The 25,307-nt window shown below is 44.5% G+C and overlaps 1 protein-coding gene across 1 annotated transcript in view; it reads left to right on the forward strand.

Annotated features, from left to right (window-relative positions):
* Window positions 1-1,768: 1,768 nt before the first annotated feature.
* The window catches only part of LOC119453004 (uncharacterized), a 31,958-nt gene continuing 8,419 nt past the window's right edge, over window positions 1,769-25,307 (forward strand). Inside the window, exons 1-4 of the mRNA XM_049667477.1 lie at window positions 1,769-1,985; window positions 6,317-6,871; window positions 11,195-11,311; window positions 15,392-15,412. Of these exons, the coding sequence (XP_049523434.1) occupies window positions 6,331-6,871; window positions 11,195-11,311; window positions 15,392-15,412 (679 nt within the window). The 5' untranslated portion in view covers window positions 1,769-1,985; window positions 6,317-6,330. The remainder of the gene's footprint in view (window positions 1,986-6,316; window positions 6,872-11,194; window positions 11,312-15,391; window positions 15,413-25,307) is intronic.

Genomic DNA, 25,307 nt, shown 5'->3' on the forward strand with positions numbered 1-25,307 from the left:
CAAGGTAATCGCTGGTTACCGTCACCTGGGTTCATTTCGCGGAGCAGTTTGTACGAGTGATTTCTCATGACCAGTGAAAAGATACCTTGCTCAATAATGCAATGAGTTGCCATCACTCTAGCATTGAATAAGGCATGATATACTTTAAATATTTATACAGCATGATATAAGGCATTATGCACATATGTAGTACTTACATCGTTAATTAATTTTATTGGCTTATTGGTGCCTAATGCATGTGTTCTTTCTGTTCCGACAGTGCTGATGCCACTCCCTGGGAGCCAAATTGAGACCAGCCGTGTGAGCGCGCCCAGCGACCAACGAAACCAACCGCAATCGTCACCGTCTCTGCACATCTCTGCAAGCATGGATGACCGCTTTGTGACTGCACCATAGAGAAATAAAAGTGACTAAATGACTGAACTCGGTCTGTACCTCTAACTCGATGTCGTATACTATCTTGTTGGACACCTCCGACACGCACTTGGCTTTCACTGTCACATCACCTCGCACAATTTTTCAACACCACACACGTGTGGAAGCAGACGCTCCCCTTTCTTGAGGTTGCCGCCACGAAAAAAACTGTTGGCGTCGGCAACCGTCTTGAAATCGCACTGCAGTCTTTGCATCGCTGTTCAGCAAGCCGGCGATCTGCCGCCGTCGAAAACGGAGCGCCTGTGAGCACGAGCAGCGAAGGAAAGCGCGGGCGAAACAATGTAAACAAAGCGGAGACTGCACCGCGGAGCGACCGCGCTGCTTGAAATTTCCACATTGGGGGCGCTGCCAGGAGGCGCAGCAGCACGTACCTTCAGGTGATCGTTTTCTCGTCTATAGCCAGGGTCCTTCAAGAAAGTATTGAAGGACCCTGTTATAGCTTTCCCTTCATAGCCGCAGAAAGTTGTCCGCGAGTATGCCGCTGGAGCCCTGATGTACTGAGATATTCTCGATAGTTTAACTTATCAAATATTGACGCGACAAACTGCAGTTCACGTTTTGTACCCAATAGCATATGCCGGCTTTTCAACAGCGAATACTATTACAATAACTCAAAACTGACCGACTCCAAGTCGGGCCCGTGTAATGAAAATACAGTTAACGTACACGGAATGCGGTTTCTCCTGCAAATGTGAATTACTGCACTGTTAAGGCATGGTACTTCTAATTTAATGAATCACTTGTAGTTGGCGAAGGCTACTGTTGGAACATTTAATTTGAGGCTGTGTGACCGCGCTTCGTGAGAGTTCTGCTTCTTGGCAGATCCTGCTCCCCGTAAACGTTTGCGGTTGACGGTAATGTGGATCTTAAATATGATGGCTTGTTCAATGGCATAATTTTAATATTACTCTATCAATTCGCAATAGCGCAGATTCTCCTTTTCCCTTTCGTTCAGAATTACAGCCGAAAATTCTCTAAAAAATGGGAAATTGGGGTGTGTGCGCAAACACACCACAGCTCACACGTACCCATAAGGCAATGGGAGGCAGCGCTGTCCAGCTACCAGCCATGCTACCAGCACACGAGCTACCTACGCTCTTTTGCTTAAAGTTTATTCTCTCTTTCCGCACGGAACATCACAATTAAGTGCGCGCAAATTTTGCCGCCTTTGTAATTTAATTTTTTTGTGCCGTTTTTGTTATGTACATACAGGGTAATCAAACACGCTAGGCGACAAAACGTTGACTTCTTGGTGATTACACTGCTGATTTAATAATAAAATAATAATATATCAGTGTGAATCTTATTAAGAGTACGTGCAAATCACTGGGACTCATGCAACTACGAAGCGCGGGTTAGCCTAACTCTGCCGGTCTGCCGCGACCCTTGCGGGCCCGCGCTCTGCGAGAGCACGAGTGGGTCGACCCAACAGAGAACTGAGAGAAGCAATACGAGCAAGAAGCGGCTGATAGAAGTGACAGTGCGGTGCAGGTGGAGGCTGGTGCTAGAGCAGTGGCTGCTGGAAACCTGCGGGCGGAAGACACCGTGTCGTGCGTGTTTCATAATTTGTTCAGCGCGGTCTCTGTTCGTGAATTTTGTTATCTAGCGTGCGCTCAAGCCGCGCGTTGTTTTTGAGATGGACCTTCGGCGGTTCTCTTGCTGGACAGGATTACTGCCCGTTTTCTGTCATCGCATGCTGCATGCATTGTCATTCAACACATGCGTATCGACCAATGACCAGCATACGTATAATTTCTTGGCTTTCGGATAAGGAACCTTACTGCTGCCTCAAACTGCACTTTGAGGCAGCCATGCGTCTCCAGTGACACTGTTTCGACACGGGAATTATTATCAGTGTACCAGCTTTGCATGCATGTCTAGAATCTATGAATTCGGTGCATGATCTTAGCTCGTTGGTTTACCACGATCCTTCATGTGCTGTGTCAACTTGCCACGTTTACCTTTGGCCACGCTTTTGGCATGTCTAGGTTCATCAATCTTTCTCATTAGCGGAAAGTGCATTGCCATTTATGATACGTAACCTGTGTATTTCTTGTGTATACTGTCTTCGCTATCCAGGCCCTGCGCCGATCCCTTTTACATGTGCGGGCATATGTGACACGTGGGCATGACAAAGGGTTCGCAGGGAGATGGAAACTTGATGTAGTGAATAGTGGGCGAACAAGCCTCGGGCCAGACCAACGTTTCAAGAAGGGGACTTCGGCGGGCACTGCAAAAGACAACTCCTTTTGTCAAAACGTTGGCTCGAGCCCTTGTTTTCCCACTATTTTTGTGTTGTTGTTTGACGGTAGCTCAGTTTTGTCCTTGATGATATGTTTGTGAAGACTACCAAACAAAGCTCTCGGTGTGTAGCCGTGAAGAATTCTTAAGCTCATCAATTTCTTCAGCATTTTAAGGGCAGCCATGCTTCATTTAGGCAAAAATACTCTTCTTGCATGTAAGCATTCCTTGTATCAGACTGCCTGTGTTCTCAGAGAGGAAGTGCAAGAGCATGCACTTTTTGTTTTCGAAGTGGACCTGTTGATGTTGGTAACCAATTTAATGGGTGCACCATTGTAAATAAGCTGAATTAAAACAATTCCATAAAGAGAAATGACAAGCGGCCTAGTTCTATATTTGCATGGTAACTAGTGCAATTAAAGGCCAAATACAAACGAACTGAAAACAGGCACGTGGGACAAGCGTTAAGACTTACAGCTGCAGCAGAAAATTTATTCTCAAAGTAAACCATGATGTATGCACATTCTAGAAACAAGAAGAAAACAACAGCAAAAGCTCTAAAGATGACTAAGCATATGAAGCAAGAACCTTGATGCCAAAAACGCGCTGCGTACCTTCAAGAAATGTTATATCTGTGTGATATATATTTCTGGATGATTTATGCACGCTTCACTATTTTCATGATGAGCAAAACTTTGGTGATTTCATGTGTTGCCTTACCTTTTTCCTTAAGGACAATATGCATGTTTTGAAAAACTGGTTATCTTCAGTATTCTGTGCAAAGAACCACAATGTGACTGTCAGTGTAATTGCTAGTGTTGGCAGCATGCTGAATTAACCCTTTAACCCCCAAATTAATTCCAAAAAACGTACCAAATTTCTCAAGTTTTTGTATGTAATAATTATTTTTTTCTATGCGATGAGTAACACGAGAACAAGGTGAGGGCAGGAGCCAACGATTCGACAAGTGGACTTGTCTTCTTCAAGGCCTTGAAGAAGACAAGTCCACTTGTCGAATCGTTGGCTCCTGCCCTCACCTTGTTCTCGTGTTACTCATCGCCTTGAATCGCCATCTCCCGCATTCCCCTTGTTTCCCTCTATTTTTTTCTATGTCATTCTGATTCTAAAAATACCATAAGAAGCCAACAAACAAAGACAGCATAGGGGAAATTACTTGTACTTAGTAATTGAAATAAATAAATGATAAATTAATGGAAATGAAAGTGGATGAAAAAACAACTTGCCACAGGTGGAGAATGATCCCACGTCTACACGTTACGTGTGCGATGCTCTTACCATTTGAGCTACCGCGGCGCTGTTTTCCCATCCACTTTCAGGGGTATTTATGTTTTTAGAACTAGAACTAACCCTGTGAGTTTTAGCCAGTGCCACCACTCACAAACCTTGGCGGTGGATGTGGCACATCCTTTCTGCTGCAGGCGTCATGGGTACGTGACATCTTGTCTCGAGTATGTCACGTCTCGTTCACGTATTCGTGATGCCTGCGACAGAAAGGATGTTCCACATCCGCTGCCAAAGTTTGTGAGTGGTGGCACTGGCTAAAACTCAGAGTTAGTTCTAGTAGTAAAACAGAAAGTGGATGGGAAAACAGTGCCGCGGGTAGCTCAATTGGTAAGAGCATCGAACGTGTAATGCGATGACGTGTTCCCCACCTGTGGCAAGTTGTTTTTTCATCTGCTTTAATTTCCATTAATTTATCATTTCTTTCATTCATTTAGTAAGTACAAGTAATTTCCCCTATGCTGTCCTTGGTGTCTATGTTTGTTGGCTTCTTATGGCATGATTAATAAAAATCGGGCCCCTCGGTTCCCTTTCTTCTAATTCTAAAAATGTATTACTTGATTGGTTTCTCGTTAGAATTAATGCAAATATTAAAAAAGAAAATAGAAAAGCTGCCTTTGGATGGTAGTAGGTTGACCTTTGATAGTAGGTTGACCAAGTAATGTGCAAAGATTTCCAGCATCAAAAAATTCTAGGAAGAAATCGGGCAGGAATGATGCTAGGCTTACAAATTAGGTTTACAAAAGTAGTACAGCTGGGTGTGGAAAAGAAGGCAAAGCAAGAAAATTGTCAGTATTGCTCAAATACTAAGCGTTGAAGCAGGGTTTAGCGTTACACTGCAAGTGTCTCGGATCACTTCTGCGATGAGGAGTGTGCGAGCGACATTGCAGGCGTCGGTCACACCTCGATGGTGCACGACATGAGACAAGGAAAATCGTCGGCTGTGGTCGGCATCCAAAGAAAAGATGACACAAATTTACCTTGACGTTCACCACAGTGTGGTATGTACACAGCTGCTCAGAACAAATGCTAACTTGTGCACCCAACACTAATGCTAGCAGTGGAAGCCAGAACACTGCCCTGGCTCTGGCAGTGCTGATCAAGGGGAGTAGGAAGATGCATCCTTTTGGCTTAGTTGCTTTTGGAGCCAAATGCACGTCACGTCTCTGTAGGCCTTTTTAATCATTCATGCGCTGGCTATGCATGTGCTGTAGATGGCATGAGAGCATGGCAACGGCTACGGCACAAATACACCTCAAGCGTCTGTATAGCTGCAATTTCAGGATCTGTCACTGAAAACCAGCACGTGTTTTGACGTGTTTTACCCTAATCTCTCTCTCACTTGCCCCATGACACGGCTGCAGCAGGTGTACAATGCCAATTCGTCTGACATAGATATTATTAATTGAGTCTCTGTGTAAAGTTGGCACACAGGATGCTTTAATGTAATTTAGTTTAGCAAACACATCTTTTTCTCAAGTTTCTTATATGAACTCGTGCCTTGTATATTTACTTTAGCATGCGATAATGGTGGAAATGCTGTTCTGTTTTCATATTTTATGTTCATATGCTGTTGTATGTACTAGTGACCTGTCGCCAAGGCTTTACAGCTGTTGGCAGGCAATGAAATAAGCAAATAGTTGCTATCACAATAAAATGCTACTGCGCATGCGTGTCAACCAAAACTTGACTGAGGTAACCTATCTCCTTCGAAGAATGGATACTGGTCAGCATCGGCATCCCTTCAGTTGGTATTTGAAAGAAGGAAGCGCATTACCTCAGTCAAGTTTGAGCTGACACACATGTGCAGTTGCATTTTTGTTCTACCTTCATTTTTTTCTCACAGCTATACCTTTTGTAAACCTCATTTTTAAATTTGGCATGTTCCTTGTCTGTCAGAATTCTTCCTTGAACTGTGTTGTGGCTGGTAATCTTGGTACATTAGTCAAACAAAAATATGGGTAACTGAAGGCAAATGTGAAGGTTAGTAGTAATTTGCTTCGCCAACTAACATTTTTTCATTCACTGAAAATGACAGCTTACTTTTGAGTTTCTGTGTAAGATAATATTTCTTGCCGAAGTTCTGTAATGCCATTTTATTTTCTTTGAATGTAAGCACCTTTCCCCACTGTGACCAAAGAAACAATGGCAGATTTGAGAAAATAAGGTATATATGATAATAGCTTACATGAAGGTCCAAAAGAAAATGAAGAGCAGTCTGCCATCTTTGTGGTGCACAAATTTTTACTTGAACTTTTTAGTGTCTTCAATTCAACTGATTTCACTCGCAAAAGTTGCTCATTTGATTTCTTTTTTCTTGTTCATTTTCTTTTTTCAGAGCAGTGCAGGAAGATGAAGCCACCAGTTTCGTCCTCATCTGATGCTAATGCGTGTGCCCAAGACCAGTGCAAGGCTACAGACGGTCAGTGCAGCTTCACAGGTGAACCCATCAGCACCTGTGTAAAGGCAGCTGACGGAGGGGATGCCTCTCAAACTCAGCTGAATGGACAGGCAGACACCAGCTGTGTAGGTGGTGCAGTGCAAGTTGACGTCGCTGAGCCTCGGCAGAATGAACCCATCAGCACCTGTGTGAAGGCAGCTGACGGAGGGGATGCCTCTCAAACTCAGCTGAATGGACAGGCAGACACCAGCTTTGTAGGTGGTGCTATGCAAGTTGACGTCGCTGAGCCTCTGCAGAATGAACCCATCAGCACAGATTCTCAAAATGGTGCTGAACAACTTAGCACAAATGAAACTCATGTGAATGGCAGACTGGACATCGGTTCAAACGATGATGTGGAAGAAGCTGGTACGAGGGAACCTCAGCAGGGAAACGAAGTGGACGACAACCCTGAACATGCTACAGGAGAGATTCCCTGGGATGACGATGAAGGTGCTTGACAGTAACAAATATTGGTAGAAAACAACTTCAAGTGGAAGCTCCTCAAGGCTGTACTTAGGTTCCTGTGTAGCCTTTCAATCCCTAAATTCTGTCTGAGGTTCAGACGTTTAAGCATGTTGAGAGCAAGGAAGCAATGCTTGTAGGTTTGACTAAGCAGAATTTTGTGCTGTTTCTTAATGTCACAAAGTATATCATTGGGGCAGTTGCATAAGATTAAGGTTGAGAAGCAGTCCAGCAGATGGTTATGCACATGCTCGAGGACTACAGGGGGTGAAGCTTGTAATGACCCCAATAAGGACTGCACCAGAGTCCACATAAGTGTTAGAATTTCAAAGCATTGACCTCCGTTAGAGCCAATGCATTTCCGAGGACATTCGTCATAAGTCTCAGGAGCTCCAGGCACAGCTTCCTTAAGAATTTTCACCAACCGCCTTGTTGGCATGGCAATGTCCCAAGTTCTTGATTATGGCAATTGATTTTATGGTTTTATTTTTCTCTCACTGTCTGCGTGAAACTAATCTGAATGGTCGTGCTTTCCATCATCTGAATAATCATGTTTTCTTTTTTTTTTTTCCTTTTGTCTTACAATTTTCCTTTACATTGGAACTGCAGAGCCACTTTGACATGTATTTGTGCTCTTTTTGGCATGTAATATGGGTATCGAGTTACACAACCAATGGCAACCATATGCATAGCTCCAGGGTACACTTGTTTTTAGAGGTGTGATACATTTGATTTCATTGAATGATAGTGTCACTTTTCTTTGCAAGATGTGTTGACGGTATGTTCTACTTCATTCTACTTTGCCAAAGGTTTAATTCGCAAAACCTGCTGTACCTACTGTGGAGCCTTAGTTGCATAGACATGCAACCTGAAGGAGCATTGGTGAATTTAATACTTTCAACTGCTGTTTGATTTGCCATATCTTTAAAAAAAATTGGTTCCAACTGCCTGTTGATATTAGGAGCTTGCCAAGTGTTATTTTATGTCAAGTGCTGATACCTCAACTGTCCGTTAAAATTTACTTATAGGTTACAGTTGCAATATACAGGTTTTTATCTATTGTGTGGCATGCAGTGTAGTGTTTACTCAGACACGGGCATTCATCAGTTACAGGTTTAAGTGCGAAACATTTTAGAGGCCCGGGCTGTCGGTGTCTAATGTGATGTCATGTCGTCGCGGTCACGCACAAAAACAAGATATGCCGAAAACTTCCATCTTGTTAACTTGGTATATGCCAAAATTGGCATGGAAGGGTACGAATGTATGACTAACATGACTGATAGGTCATGACATCAATAACATCGTATGCTCGTCAGTTACGTCTCGATTCACGATAATAAAATCATGGGTGGTGCATACCCGCATTGGATATGTGGGAATTAACAGAAACTCGTGAAAATGCTTCCAAAACGCCAGTCTAGTACCAGCGCAGTGCAAGAGAGGGCACCACCACCCCACAAGCGCTCGATTCCTCCTCACTTGTGCAAGAATAACCCAAGGGAAATACTGGCGCATCACTGCTTCGCACTTCCAGCGCTTAATGTAGCTCCAATCCTGCTCAAATCTTGCGCTTGTGTAGTTCAAACCAGCGGTGAGTTAACGTAAGGGAAACACCGGTGCATCACTGCTTCGTACTTCCCCAGGTGTCATGTTGTGGAGCTGTATTAGTGCTGGATTTGAACTACACAAGCACAGAATTAAAAGGACACTAAAGGCAAATACTAAGTCAAGCTAAAGTGATGGATTAGTGGTCAAGTATCTCTAAGGCATTTATATCATCGTGAACAGAGCTTAGTAATCGAGAAATTGAGGTAAATGCAGGACACGATTAGAGACTCCCCCTTCAAGTACTTGCCCGATGGCGAAGGCACTCTTCATTTAAATTGTGTCACTAGTACTCAACCAATCGTTATAAAAAAATTGTTGTACTGTATTATAAGATGAAAGAAAATGCTACTTGACCAGTTCTAGTTCATTTTTAGAAAAAAGAACTCATTGACATTACACCGTTGACGACGCGGGCAGTTGAAAGATTTCATTTTCGCTTGACTCTGCACTTTCGCGTTTCAGTAGTTCCGTTATCGCGTAACGCTGCGCTGATTTTGCTGGCTCACGAAACTCGCACAAACTGCAAGTAGCAGATAATTCCACTTCTATGTGATGTCGCGGGATGCCCAAACTGCCCAAACGGTCCACGCCACTTGACTAAAAGCAGCTGCAGCGGCGCATTGTACCGCCATCTATCAGGCGCCGCTTTACTCACCGACGGCAGCAAAGGGCGGTGATGGCGTATGCAACGTCACCACTCCCTGGTTGGCGTGGCGGGAGATTTTAATTGCCATAAAGGTATTCGGACCCTACAGATGAAATTTTCTCGTAAACTAAGTATTTTTGTTGCACGAAACAAGCGTTGCGAGGTTTTTGGAATGATATTTAAGCAGTCCACATTGGATTTAGTATTTGCTCTTAGTGTCCCTTTAAGCGCAGGATTTCAGCAGGGTTTCAACTACACAAGCGCAGGAATTTCAGTGTTTAATTTTTTACTTTGAGTTGTTACACTGGTTAAGGTTCCTGTGGGGTGCACATTTGATTATAAAAACAGCGCAACAGTGGACGGAGGACTGAAAACAAGTGCTGACGTCCAACTAAAGGTTTATTAAGAAGGGCATATATATATATATAGGCATACTCGCATATGTGATTGCAATTGAACTGTTACTTTGCAAAGTTTCTAACAGAGCTAAAACGAGAAAGAACAAAACCAAAAGCAAACGTAACCCCTCATCATTCATTTGTGACAAAGCAAGGTAGATTAGGAGCAAGAACCACTCTGCATTCAAGATAGGCCCATTCTTTGTCAGACAAGGCAGCTGAGGGTTTGCTAGCACCATCACTCTTGGCAATGACTGTGGCCTCAAATATTACCCTTGTGTGATTGCTCGCATGTTTCGCGATGACTGCAGCCTTGTTGTAGAACATCAGAACACAACCACACTGATTACATTGCAATGCGAGAAAGCCATGCCTACCTTTCTGCACCTTTGAGTTGTGTTCTTGTAGTCTGACGTTGAGGCATCGACCCATCTGTTCTACGTACTTCATACCACAAGAAAGTGGAACGCTATGCACAACTTTCTTGATGCATTCTATAAAAATATTTTATGTTTGCCTTTGCACTTGCGCGGTACCATTTCCCGGGACAGGTCCAGGCACGTAACTGCGAAAGCTTGTGCGGCGCCTAAAAAACAAAGGAAATTCCTGCTTGCTGTCCTAGGCTCTTGAGCCTGTGCGACACATGACGTAGGTAGCGGTGTGCCTGTCCGTAAGGAGTTGTTTCGGAGCGCCGGTGTGGAGAATGACGTCACAATATTACTTTTAAAAACTGCTTTTCTTTGCCTAAACACATAGATGAAGGTATAACACTGAGTGATCGGGTGGAATATTGATGCCATGTCCTAGCTTTTCACATGAACTCGGCCCTGTTCAAAACATGCATCGTGGGTGCTTTTCATCGTCTGTGATGACAACAGTCTAGATCAAATTATTGTCAATTTTTACGATGGCTGATGGCGCAAATATGCTTAAACAACATCCACACAATTCCACATACATCCGGCTTTATTTATTTATTTAGTACACCCTCAGAGCTAAAGGTATGGCACAGGGGAGGGGTTGTGAACAATCAACAAGAAACAATAAAATGTGCAGCAGGTTAATGTATATACTAAAGGCATAGTATGCCTAATGAAATGTTAGCTAATTGCTGATAACAAAGAATATAAACTTGAAGCAAATAGCAAAACATTGAACAAAGTAATAAGCAGTAGGTAGAACGAATAACTAGTACTTATACAATGTCAGCTAATGCTTGCTAAAGGCATGGTTATCGTTGATTGAAACAATGTCGGCAGGAAGGCGATTCCATTCTTGTGATGTGCGAGGAAGAAAGGACATTGAATGAGTTTGCGTGTTAAGAAAATAGTCCCTACCTTGTGACAATGACCAATGCGATGTAAAATGTATATGTGTTGAGGAATGAAATTGTTTCGCAGTACAGGACGAATGAGATCGCTTCGCTTTACAGAGTTATATCCAGTTTAAATGTTTTGTATAATCACTTCAGAGTTATTGACTGTTATTGACTGCAATGTACTAGGTGCCTTGCAAGGATATGTTACCAAGGTAACATTAACAAAAATGGATTGTACCAGCTACCATGATTGTCATTTCTTTTTATGTAAAGCAGTTTTTCCTCGCATAGTTACACTTGAGCGGACGAATTTAATAACTTCTACCTTTTGTTCCTTGCAGATTTAGACAAGCAGCTTGAAGAAGCCTACAGTGGTGGCATAATAGTGGACACCAAAGATGATGACAACTGTCCCCCTGAAGATTGGGAGACTGAAATAACCACACCTTTCTATATTGGTAAGTCGTGCTTAAATCTGTGCAGTCTCCAGCAAGACATCCTCAAATTTTACTTCACCAGAGCCACAGACGTTAAATAGATCGCTAAAATATTTAGAATGCATAAATGTACAGAAATTACCGAATTCTGAGAAAGCGGAATTGCACTTTAATCTACACTGATATCTGGCATGTGAAACACGCTAGCCAGCTTTGCTTGCTGCAGTATCAGAACAAAGTTGGTTCCACATCAGTGAGAGTAACTTTTTTTGACACAGTTGCTAGGTTGCAGCCCTAAACACTACAAAACTGCTAAGCGATGTTAACATGGTCGTAATTTTGTTTGTTTTAATTTTTCCTAGATGTCTTCCTTGTTTTGTGAACTATAGCTTTAAAGGGACACTGAAGGAAAATATTAAGCCGAGTTAGATTGATAGATTATTAGTCTAGAAGTCTATCATTGGTTTCGTTGTGCCAGCGAATTTGTTGCATAGAAATTGCTGTTGCTCCTCAATTTGGATTGCCTGTGGCAAAACGGACGAGTTGACGTAAGGCCCACGTGACTTCCCTCTCTGCCGCTCATCGGCCAATGCTGATGTCACATATGACGTCCCAAATAGGTGGCGCCACTCTAATATTATTCATTCGTCATTTTCTCTCTTGCTCTGTTCCCGCTACAAATTTGTTACTACAGAAGCCTAATCTTTCAACCTAGCTCGACTTAATATTGTCCTGTGAATTACTTCCTGCAGTGGCGAGTCACAAAAATTGAAACAATCCCCAATTTTTCTGAAATGATAATGGAACTCAGGATTGTGCTTTTGCCTAGAAAAACAGCTTTGGTGCAACCAGATGGCTCACTAATAAGCTCTTCGGTATGGTTTTGGAAGTTATGACAAATGGAAGCCTTTGGGATTAAAAAGGTTGAGGCATTGAACTTAGGCAAAGTCCCTTAAGGAATTTTACCAGGACGGTTCAGTGCTCGCTATTGAGGTCACAAAAAAAAAAAAAAAAAATTAAGACTCTAAAAAGGCAATTTGCTGGTTAAATAACTAAAACCTCACTAAATTTAGCAACTTTCTCACTAAGTTACGAACACTTTTCCACGTCGTGGCTAGTGTACACAGAAAGGAGAGTTGAAAAAATGGTTTTATGTGATTATGTAACACTAAGAATTTTTCAGCCCTTTCTTGTTCATTTCATTAGTTGTGTGGAACCTCTAATTGGGTTGTACGATGTGTTGAGTAACGGGGAGTTTTGAATACTCGTCTGAGGAAAAATTAAAGCCTCTTGTGTTTTAGTGAAGGTAGAGAAAGGGTAGTTTAGCAGGAAGAAGTGGTTTAATCACATTGAGGAGACAAGCTGCTGTGTACTGACAAAAAGCAGTGATCGCCGACTGTGGTGGTAAAAGGAAATTACATTGATGTGAGAGGACGTGGCAGTACACTCTGGAGGAAGATCTGACATCCAAGGAGGGAGTGATTGGTGGCGAGGGAAAAGTCAACGAAATAAAGTAATCGTATTAATAAAAAATACAGCAATCTTGCATTGAAGTTAGATGTAGCTGGCAGAAGGGATTTCACAGTTGGATGTCTACTATAGCCAGTGACAACCTAAGGATGCAGCAGCAAGAATACTGCTGTCAAACCGAGATAGAATTTGTGCAGATGTGCCAGCCAATAGACCAGTTTTACCAGATTCAGAGGACATGCGCAGTGGTCCTGTCAGCGTCACGATGACAGTAGTCCTTGATGCTTTCCCATTGTATTTGGCTTCAAGGAAACATTGCGGGGACTGCCGAGTACAATGTCATTGTGAATTTTTTTATTGAATGTAAGGACAATTTGGGGTGGGTGGTCCTCTCCTCGACCCCACTTCTATTGTAGAATTTTTCTGCCTAGAGCGAAGTGGATTTTCGTAGCACAAACACAGCTTGCTACTTAGTGCAGTTGCCCTTCAACCTGCTAAAGACTACTACTACTACTGCTGCTACCAGCATTCTTTTCAGCACCAGTAGAGTAGGGAAGCTTATTGTGAAATTGGTCTATTATGTCCATTAATGTTTTTGAAGTACATGGCAGAGGTGACTTCCTTTCATGTCGGCGCCACTCAGGGGGTTTCGGAGTGCAGAGGCACAGAGGAGGAGGCAGGTGCTGCATGGTATTTCTGGGCAGAGCTCTTTGGTTGTCACCGAGTATTTAGTAGCACATGGTACTTGCAAACAGAGGGTCAAACACCAGTGCTCTCCCTGCTATCATATGGAGACTTCAGCTTTGGCTGTATTTATTTGGCATGTGTTGTACTTTGCCTTTGTTTCTTTAAGATGTGGCACACAACAGTCTTAAGACATACCAGTGGCTCTGGTAAGGCTGTGTCATCCTTTAAGGGGAACATTAAAGGATCTCATAAACATTTTTGTGTTATCAGTGTTTCAGCTTAGCCATTTCAGGCGCTAACTGATTCTGTTGATTGAAAACTTACCTCAACTGCATTTCCAACATTTTCAGAATCATAAAATGTGTACAGCTGCCAAATAGATTAACAATTTTCAACCCTTTAGTAGTATGTTTTGTAATGTTTATAGAATGTGGACTCCATGCGAAAATTCATACAGGAGCATCAGATATGAGAACATCAACTATTTCATGTCAAGCAGGCTTGAAGAGCTTTATCTAGTCACTTGAAAATTGTGCCTAGTGCAACGAATTGTGAAAAACAATGAAAGAAGTGAACCCACTGCATACGACGACCTACTCACTCCGAGTAAAAATACCCAACCGTCCACATTCCCACTTGTTTTACTAAAGCATTTTGTACATGCTATTCAATCTTGCAGCACAATTGCAATCAGAAGTGTTGTGATACATTTTAAATGTCATTACTTTCATCTATGCCTTTGCTGTTGGTGCACAACTTTGGCGCACACAATTGTGTATACAGCATCTCAAAGGGTTAAAGGGACACTAAGGAGAAATACTGTGTCAGCCTAAACTGATAAGGTATTCCTTGAAAACTCTATTTTCGTTTATTTTGCAATAATTGGTGAATATTGAGAGAGAAAATGGGCAATGCTCCATTTTTAGAACTTTGCGCTGACAACCCCTGTCCTGGTGACAAAAGGATTTCAAAATATTTTTTCAGTATTTGGGTCTCATTGGCTCAGTAAAGGTTCACGAAACGTGCCGTGTTCGATGTTTGGCTCCTTTAGAACAGCAGCGCAGTCCACCATTTTTACCGATAAACAATCGACTAGGCCCTAGCAGATGCCGTCAAAATCCATCACGTCACAACGAGCTGGTGTGGGAACTTAAGGGCGTCATCGTCACTAGCCTTTCCTTGTTTTTTCTGGTTTATCAAGTCCCTTCTCATGGTAAGAGTTGTTTTTTTTGTATTGTAGAAGGACAGTTTACTAACACAGTGGGAATAATTTTTTTTCTTTAGTGTCCCTTCAACGAAATTTCAACAAAATTTTGGACCACGTAAGGAGATTAGTTTCAGATACAGATATAAAGCAGCCGCGATGCAAAATGTTATGTTTGAAGTAGGAGTTGGATGTGCCATGAAAAGCTATCAAACAGACATTTTTGTTACCGAAACTGAGAACAAAATGCCGCCATTATGCTCGCCAGAAGTGATGCATGACCCATAACGGTGAGATAGAGCACAGCTCCTCATTATGACCTCTGAGATTAGGCAACGTTCGCGACTGCTCGTGGCACGCTGCCTAAAATCTCAAAGATGACATGCTGGGATTTACGTCATATCCCGGAGCTACCAGGTGCACATGTCGTCAATTTCCAGCCCTGCATGTTTGCCGAAGTTGTTTCAATCGCTTCAAAAATAAAGGATGTCTGATAACCAATCTGGCCAAAGTGAAATTTCATTGCAGGTGGTCTTTAACAGGAGTGCAATAAATTTGTGAAAAAGTAAACAAGCTTAATAAGTTTGATAAATAATTCAACTTAACAGACTTCCATCTTGAACAGTTTCAATGTATTAAAGAAAAATAAGCTATTCTGTGAATTGTCGTGATGTGTTCTAGTTCTCTGTGTGTTTCTGTTCACGCTGATAGCTAGATTCTCCTTGTCTTGCTTTGCTCAGGTAACAACGAGGAGGAGGAATGTAAGTAAATTGAATGATAACAGCGCCATATCATGCAGCTGATAATTGTAGAATGAGGAAGTCTTTGGAACTAAAAAATTGGAAGCTATTGATGTTTTAAAATTACAACCAGGAATACCAGCCTATCTTTCTCTTTCAGCCAGGAAGCTTTTCATATGTGTGAATAATTTATCATGGATTGGAATATATAGCAATGTACTTTGCAAAAGTTATTGTTTCGTGACCTTGCATAAAAATAACAAAATTTGAGAAAATGAAGCCTGTCACCTCACCATAATGTCATCAATGCCATGGTTCTTCCATAAAATTCGAAAAAATATAGTATTTGTTATTCATTTTTTAACATATATGAACACTCCGTTTTCTGAGCAAGTTCATAGAAAGTTTCTTTTGTCAGATAGTCCATCTGTCACTCTCTAATTATTTAGTTTCTTTCCTTTATGTTGCTTTAAATTGTTGTTTTCATGTAAAATCTCGCTTGGTTTTGAATAATTTAGCTAGAGTATTCGTAGTTCCAAGGACTTGCAACCAGCAACCAGCAAGGGACAGCGTGGACCAATTAACTCACATTTGCACTTTGCTTTCTTTATATCGTTTTCCGACCTGACAGAAATTGAAAACGAAAGTACCATATTTGCCGGACTATAAGTCAGTTTTTCCCCCCGCATTTTTCGTTAGTGCATCATATATATGCAGAAAATCATGTACGCTGGCATGACCAATGAGCGTTATTGTTTTTACTTTTGCTTTTTTTGCTGAGCATGGCACACCACAGATACAATGCCAGTTACATGCTTGCAATGTTTCATTAACTTATTAACCCCAATCCCAAGCTGTACTCATCATGCCTGGGAGGTTGTACCAATATCGCCGATGACGAGTCACTCGTTCAGCCCAATGTTGTGCTTCTCCCACAGTTGGCACTGAGAGAAAGATGCCCTCAAGAGCAGCTCTTTTTTTTATTTATTGTGTTAATTCCAACCAGAAACCAATCAAAAATATATTTTGAGAATCAGATAGACGTGGAAAAATTCGACTATGTAAAAAAAATATTTGGGAAATTTGGTATGTTTTTCTGAAATAATTTGGAGCACGGTGTAAGAAATATACTTCAGGTGTTGACACTCGCCACCCGCCGTGGCAGAGAGCACGCACAGATCGTGTTCGCTGTAGTACATGCGCCGGTCGCAGCTGCGTGGGGGGTGCTGCGGCTTCAGGGCCGAGCCGTAACCTAGGCAACCTAGGCCATTGCACCGAGCAAGATCTGGTCGCCGTTGGGCGGAGTGTCAACACTTGAAGTATATTTCTTACACTGTGATTTGGAGGTTAAAGTTATTTGGAGGACGATGATGGGGTGACCCGGTGATGCTGCTGGCCGGAGTAGCTGAACATTTAATGCGTTAGCATTATGAGTGTCAAAAATGGAAGAAAGTGTGTGTGTGAAGTGTGGGAAGCCGGCCACAGTGGTAGAGGTAGGTCACGTGGTATGTGTGCATGTACGTATATGTAGGAAGGTGCAGCATGCTAATGCATTGGTCTCGCATTTACTGCTATACTCCATCTCACCGCTACCGTTCAGCACTGGGGTGTAAGCAAGCCGCATGCTTGCGCAGCAAAACATAGTTGCATATGTAACGGCCTTGTAATTGGCAGGGTTGAGACATCCACGCATTTTTGGCACGTGTCACGTCACAAAGATAGATAATGCGTTTATTTCACTTCGCATGTGCGTCATATGCCTTTTCGGTAAACGCCAGCAACTCTGGTTACAAACCAACATGGCAGCACCCACGCAGAACAGACCGCCCGCTTCAATCTGAACTTGCACTTGCTATTCATGCACTGCGCCAACAGCAATAAATAAATGGTGAAATCAGCCATCGGTTTGTTTCATCTCTTGCTGAGGAGAAGGCATCAGGTAAGTATTGTCGTTATTTGCGAGATCAGGTATTTCTTTTGCCACGCCTGCTAAGCCTAATGCGCCTTGAATTTGGAAATGGTTCTTGGAATAGTGCAATATAGTCACGCAACCATTGCTGTTGAAGCGTCAGCACACAAATCTGAAGCAAATACAAGCGTCAGTTTGGAGCTTACGGTCCACACAGCGCACGACCACGACTTCATAGGTTCTAGGCGGAAGGCATTCGCTTTGGACGGTACCGCCATGTATTTGACTCCGGCGTTGTCGTCTGCTCTTTGTTTGTTGTCTAGATGCTCTTCGCACCCGGGCGGATGGTGGAATCCGTGTCCGCCGTGTCGTCTGTCGTATGTGTACACCACAAATGGTGTCCAACGAGTCACCGGGGCGTCACATCTCAAAGTTATCCCATTTTTCGAAGGAGGTGAGGTTGGTGGCCCTAAATGGGTTTGGTGCAGTCCGGAGAGAACTCGTTAAGTGCGCCAGTGTTAACACAGTTATAAAGAGAACCGCACTCCTGACAAACGTCAGCGAACGCTCCCTTTACAAGTGGGTCAGTGTGCTTCGCAGAAATGGCCAAATGGCATCCCCAAAGAAGTTATCCTGTGGCGGCAATGGTCGTGAAAGGAAAAAGAAAGTCGATGAGTTTGACTTGGGCGTACTGCAAAGAGTGGTCCATGACTATTTCAAGAGAAATGAAATACCTACAGTGAAGAAGCCTGCCGACCACTTTGACGCAGATGAAACGTTACCTTCACTGTCATCATCGACAATGCATCGCATGCTCAGGAAGCATCGACTTCCGTATATAAAAAAAAACACTACCGTAATGTGCTCCTTATTGAAGCTACACGCGTCATTCAGTGGCGCCGCAACTACTTGCGTCAAATAAGAGAACTGCGTCGCCAAGGTAGGCCCATTTTCTACATAGACGAAACATGGGTTTACGTCAGACAGACGACGAATCGGGTGATGGGTCGACGCGAGTGTGAAAACGGCACAGCAAGCCAAGAGGTGCGGACTGTCTGTTGGCCTGCAGAATCCCATCGGTAAGGGGACCTAACTGATTGTCACACACTGTGGAAACGAGAACGGTTTTGTTCCAAGGGGCAGGAGAAGTATTTCAAGCAAAAAATGAGCAAGGAGATTGACGGGCACCACTATGAGAAGTGGTTTCAAGAAACGCTGCTGCCGTGCCTACCCTCAGGCAATGCGACTGTCCTCGACAATGCACCCTTCCACTCGGTGAGACAAGAAAAAGTGCCGCACATGAGCAGCCTGAAAAGAGAAATGAAAGCATGGCTTTCCCAAAAAGGCATTCCTTGGAATGAAGATATGGTGAAAGCAGAGTTAATGCAGCTAATCGATGCAGTGAAAGTTGACTGCAACAAATACCATATTGACTGCATTGCTGCCACTGCTGGGCATCTCGTTTTGAGACTGTGTCACAGACCCCGTGAACGAGGCGCAGACGCCGGACTAAATTCCAAAGCCGAATTATCAGCTTCCGAAAATAATCCCACGAAAGCAAGGACAATTAAGAATGGGCCCTCTGGTGCGCCAGCGAACGCCGGTTGCTGTCCAAAGACCGAGTCAGAGCCCAGAGTTGTCAAAACACAACAAAATATATTCTTCACACAAGGCAGTTACACCCACACTTGCACACTTAGGCTAAACACAACACAATACAAATCAGATGGGTATTAACAAACACAAGAAAATAATTAACGACAAGCACTAAGAGTCCAACACGTGAAGTACAAAATGAAAAGGAACACTAAGTGTCCAATCGTATTCACCGTGCTGGTTGGTCTTGGAGTAGACGATCTCGGCGTAGCTCGAGCAAATCTCGAAGAAAGAACTTCTTCCGGAAATGCAGACGCTCGATGAACCCGTCGACTAGCTTGCCGGGGAATCCCCTTCTTCCGCAGACGCTCGGTCTTCACGTTACATCACTTCACCGGTGCGGACTGAACTCCTGAACTCCTGAATTCCTGGATTCCCGAATTCCACTAAACGATTCTCGCACGGCAGTTATATAGCCTCCACAGGCGTTCTCGAACATTCTTATCGGTGTCGTGATCTCGTAGCATTGCCAAAGCTTGGGAAGCTTCTACTCTTTTCTCGTACCTTCGATCGCTGCTGTCGGAGTTTTGTCAAGGGTGGGTGATGATGACTCATGCTGTTGGCGCGCGTTCACGCTGTGCTCTCTCTCTCTCCCTCTCTGGTTAACGTCGCTTCGTCGAGCCTCTTCCAGACGTTTCGACGCCGTTGTTAGCGTTGTTGCTTGAGGCGTATGCGCTCTCCCCCTCTGTTGAAGTTGCCGCGGGGCCGGCGTGTTCTTTCGCTGGTTTGCGCGACACTCGGCGCGCGCTTGGATTACGCGCTCTTTTGTGACAGACTGCCACCATATCACTGACAGCTAAACCCAATAGAACTGGTTTCGAGTGATATTAAGCGGTTTGTGGCTTCCACACACCAAGTCTACAAACTGATAGAACTTAAAAAGCTTATTGCGGACATCATCTCGCAAGTAAGCATGTTATCATCATATTAAGAGGACAAAATGATGGAAATGGACCACATTCTTGACGAAATTATCGGCAACCAGTCGTTGTCAGCCTCAGGGAGGACACAAGCTCCAATGAAGATGCTAGCATGAACGAGGAAGACTTTGGATGCCAGGGATAGTTGTGAATTAAGGCACGTGTCCTAAAATGTGCGATGCTTGCCGGCCACGCACTTACAACGTGAATCCGGGTTAAATAAATATTTTTAATGTGATTTCTTCTCAACACTTGCTCAATATCTGCACAGATGCTTTTAGAAGGCACAAAGTGAAGCGCACAAGAATTAGGTTATCCGCAATGAGCGCTTGGCTGTCTTTGACAGCACAATAAATCACACTGAGCATGCACTGCGTTTTTTTTTTTTGCAGAAAATGTCTAATTTGTACCATTGCTACATAATTAGTAACGTTAAAGTTGCCACACTTCCTCGAATTCCCGATTTAGTTGCTTGTTTCATTGTTTTCTAGTATTTTTTAGGTGAATAAGCCAGCCACTGTAACTGCAATGAGCGTGTATCGACAGCACGGCAAGCAGACGACGCAGCGCGAAGGGATACATGTGCAGGGGCTAGTCGCCCTTCCTATTGGCTGAGGACCCGGTAGCCTCCACAGTGCTGAAGGGAACTTGAGATGGAGTATAGATTGCCACTGAAGTTTATGACTGTCGGAGGACGAGGCCTTCAATGGCTTCGAGTGAATTGCAATGAATGTATAATTTTTGCACCTAAGGGGAGTGCTGGTTGAAGTCTTTTCCCGCTAGAATTCGTGGCTCGTATAAAAAACTTTTTACAGAAATTTAGTGCTCTGGAATTGGTAAGTACAACATTTCGCGATCAGTGTACAAGTGTGTATAATCCACTTTCATCATGGTGACCGAGTTACAATATATTCTTCTTATAGACCGACCTGTGTGACTTACCCACCAATTATTCTTCAAAGCTCGCAAAAAATGGGAGGTGTGACTTATGCGAAGGTGTGACTTATATTCCAGTAAATACGGAAAGAGGGGATACCACGGAGAAGGTGGAAAAAATATGAAAGTGAAATTATGGAGCATGCGTCTACTTCTCACCTTTGCTTGGGTTTTCTCGAAACCCTCTGTTGGAATTTGGAATTTTTCAGCTGAGTTCAACAGGCCTGCATGATAGGCTTTGACAACACTACAGGATGTGGGTGTCCTTCACAATTTCCTTCTTTCACCTTCTGCCTCGTTGCCAGCGAGAATCTCCTGGCTTTTCTAGACATTCTTTCTCTCTCTTGCCTATGTTATGCATATCTGATGGTATGGCATCATCTCTGAAATGCAGTGGCAATGACAGTGGTAAGTTCTCAGTCAGGATTTGGCAATGCCTGCCATATGCACTTCAACCCAATTTTATTCTACTGTAAATTTCCTTCTCATGATCGGGGTTCCCTGTGAGCTTCTTTACAGACTAGAGGCTGACTGGCGATCCTTAATTCTTGTTCCCTTGCCAGGCTATTAAGCATTATCTTTGTCTTCTGCATAATAATCTTCAACCCCACTCTTACACTTTCTCGGTTAAGGTTTTCAATCATTTGCTGTAATTCGTCCCCATTGTTGCTATTGAATAGAACAATGTCTGCAAACCGAAGGTTGCGGAGATATTCGCTGTTGATCCTCACTCCTAAGCCTTCCTAGTCTAAGAGCTTGAATAATTCTTAGCATACAGTGAATAAATAGCATTCGAGAAATTGTCTCCCCTTGCCTGACCCTTTTTTTGTGGAGAACCAAGGTTGCTGTGGAATCCTTGTAGATATTTGCGAAGATATTAACGTATGCCTCCTGTACTCCTTGATTACGGAATGCCTCTATGACTGCTGGTGTCTCTACTGAATCAAATGCCTTTTTATAATCTATGAAAACCTTATAGAGAGGTTGATTGTACTCCGCAGTTTCTCAAAAGTTCCAGCTATCGACAACCACCTACTACATATATGTGAGGTGAGAAGAGGTCTAACGCAGCGGTGGAAGAGGCAAAAGTAACCGCAAGCTCAAGATGAAGATCGCGGAATTAACGTTGCAAGCGGAAGAGTGTGCATGGACCTTGGCAATTGGTTGGCCAAATGCGACTCCTTGAAAGGCAGCCTTGGCACCAAGGCGGCGTGGCGGCGTGGCGCCACGCTGCCTTGGTGCCAAGGCTGCAAAGGCATCAAACACCTAAGAAGACGCGCGTCTTCTTAGGTGTTTGATAGAGCCCACCAAGTCACGTGGGGAGCACCAACGTAACCTCAAGAGAGCCCTGCATGGCGTCGCAGGCACGGACAAGCAGCTGGTTGCAGCCCTCACCAGCAAATACATCTGTAGAAAGAAAGACAACGAGCCAGTGCGGGAGTATGAAGGTATGGAGAATCCGGACCTGGATCGGGAGTTCGAGGTCGAGGAAATACAGGCAGCGCTTATGGCCATGAGGCGGAGCAGCGCAGCACCAGGGAACGACAATGTGACGGTGAGATTGCTTGCCAATCTTAATCGGCAGATGCTTGAAAATCTCACGCAATACTTCAACAAGTGCTGGAGAAGTGTAAAGCTACCCAGGGGGTGGAAGACTGCTGATGTAAGCTTCATTCCCAAGCCTGGAAAGGAGGTGAACATCAATAACCTGAGGCCAATCTTGCTTACATCGTGTGCAGGGAAGCTTATGGAGAAGGCAGTGCAACTGCGCCAATCTGCGTATCTAGAAGACCAAGACCTTCTGCTTCACATGATGTTCGAGTTTCGGGCACACTTGTCAACCCAGGACGGTTGAAGATGGAAGTGATCGATCCCCCGCGCAAGCGCAACAGTAGAGCCATACTGTTGCTAGGTTTTAAGAGGGCTTTCGACAACGTGAAACACTCCAAGATTCTGGAAAATCTACAGGGTACTCATTGCGGAAAGTTTACATGTTATTACATCAAGGACTTCTTGCAAGATGGGCAAGCCCATATCAAGATTGGTGACACGAGGTCTGAGCCGTTACTTATGGGCACCAGGGGTACACCTCAGGGAGCAGTCCTTTCTCCACTGCTCTTCAACATTGCCCTCATGCACCTGCCGGAAAAACTGAATGCCCTGAAGGGAATTCGTCACGCCCTTTACCCAGACGACATAACCATATGGACAACGGAGGGCAGTTTGGGACAGATGGGGGGGGTCCTTCAGGAGGCTGCCACCACAGTTGAAAACTATGCAGCAGAATGCGGACTGCGCTGGGTTCCCTGGTTGAGTCGGAGCTCCTCGTCTTGCACCGGAAGGGGGATACTGCACTGCTGGAAATCTTGGTCCACAATACACCTATTCCCGAGGTGGAGACACTACGTATTTTGGGGCTGCTCATTAACAACAAGGGCGTGAACGCAGCCGTAATCACTAAGCTCCGAACGGTGTGTGAGCAAGTCATCCGTATGATATCTCAGATCACAACCAAGAGGAGGGGTATGCAAGAAAAGGACACCCTTAGGCTAGTGCATGCGTTTATCCTCTGTAGAATAGTGTACGTGGCCCCGTACCTTCTGCTAAGGAAGAGTGATCTAAACCACATGGACGTTATAATTCGAACGGCTTATGAAAAGGCAGCCCATAAAAACATCTACGGAGCGTCTGCTACAACTGGGAGTACACAATACGGCTGATGAATTGATTAGCGCCCATCTTACAAGTCAGGCAGTGCGATTGGCCACTACAAAGACGGGCAGCAGGGTCTTGGAGGATTTGAACATCTGCTTTCCGCAACAAGTGGCTGGACGACAAGATATTCCTCGGGAGTGGCGGAACAAATTCCTCACGCTTCCGCTTCTTAAAAACATGCACCCGGAGCATCATCAAGCTAGAAGAGTGGCAAGGAGCAAGATGATGAACCAGTGCTATTCAAGAACAGAAGGAGCCTTCTTCGTGGACACTGCGGGCTCTGTAAAGGGGACATCGACAATCTCAGTGGTGCACCAAATGCAGGTTGTAGATCAGTTTGTGACGGGGAAACCTTGGCTGTGGCAGAAGTGGCGATAGCCCTAGCCATGACACACTCCGCATCAGAATACATTATTACAGATTTGCAGGCGTCTTATAGAAACTATATGCGTGTAGAATCACGCCGCTGGCATGCAAAATTCTTAGTCATTCTAAGAGAATAAACATCTTTAATGTATAAATGCAGCTTTGGAGAGGCGTCCTCATTCCAGGATGCCTTGAGCTCGGGCCGCGTCCTGGGCCCTCGCAATCAGCCGTTGCTGATCTTCGAGGTCGGAGCTGGCCAAGGCTCTCTCCCAAAGCTCGTTGGTGTGGTAGGGGTTCGGAGGATTGAGTGGTGCCTCTCTGCAGCCCCCTACTATGTGCCTGAGGGACCCGGGCTCTGCGCAGAAGCGGCATTGCGGAGAGAATTGTGTAGGGGCTATGAGGTGGTTTCTGGTTGGGTGGGGAAATGTGTTAACCTGTAGAGCTCGGAGGAATCGCTCCTGCTCTCTAGGTAGTGACTTGTGTGGGGGTGCATATGTTCTGCGGGTTAGCTTGTAGTGTTGTGTGATGTCTTGGTATGAGACTAGAGGGTGCATACGCTCCGGTTCAGATTCCTCGGCGTCGGCTCGGTGGGTCAAATCTCGAGCCACGTGGTTGGCGACCTCGTTGCCAGGAATGCCGTGATGAGCTGGCGCCCAGATGATTATGACTGATCTGGTTGGCGGCTTTTGATTAATTATCTTGAGCGTAGTGGCATGAATTCTTCCGCTAGCGAAGTTGCGGCACGCCTGTTGGGAGTCGGTAACTATGACTTCAACCTGTGTTTGGGCGAGCGCGAGGGCTATGGCCGCTTCCTCGGCTTGGAGGGGATTGTATCCGGTGAGCGAAATGCTGCTCCGATGTTTTTTGTTGACGATTACGGTGGCTGTTGTGGCTGCGCGTCTGGGGTAAGACCCCGCATCCGTGTAGGCTGTAGAGGGCACAGTCCCGTATCGCTTGTGTATGGCCCGAGCCCGGGCCTCCCTTCGCTGTGCGTGGTGCACTGGGTGCATGTTGCGAGGTAGAGGAGGTACGGTGATGTTGCTCCGGATGGCATGGGGTAAGCTAACAGTCTGAGGCGGCGGATGGCTGAGAGGAGCAGATAGCCCCAGGCGTAAGAGGATGGACCTCCCCGCTTCCGTAACAGCCAACCTTGTTCGCTGGCTGGATAAATGTGCCTCGATCAGCTCCTCGGCCGTGTTGTGCACGCCTAGTCGTAGTAGGCGTTCTGTGGACGTACTGATCGGCAGGTCCATCGCCTGCTTATATGCCTTTCTGATCATTGTGTTGATTTTTGTGAATTCCGTTGCGTTCAGTAGTGCGTATGGAATAACGTAAGTTATTCGAGACACGAGTAAGGCTTGGACAAGCCGAAGCGTGTCCGCCTCCCCCATGCCTCTTGTCTTGGTTGTTATTC

Source organism: Dermacentor silvarum, chromosome 5 (genome assembly GCF_013339745.2).
Source record: "Dermacentor silvarum isolate Dsil-2018 chromosome 5, BIME_Dsil_1.4, whole genome shotgun sequence".
Taxonomy (NCBI): domain Eukaryota; kingdom Metazoa; phylum Arthropoda; class Arachnida; order Ixodida; family Ixodidae; genus Dermacentor; species Dermacentor silvarum.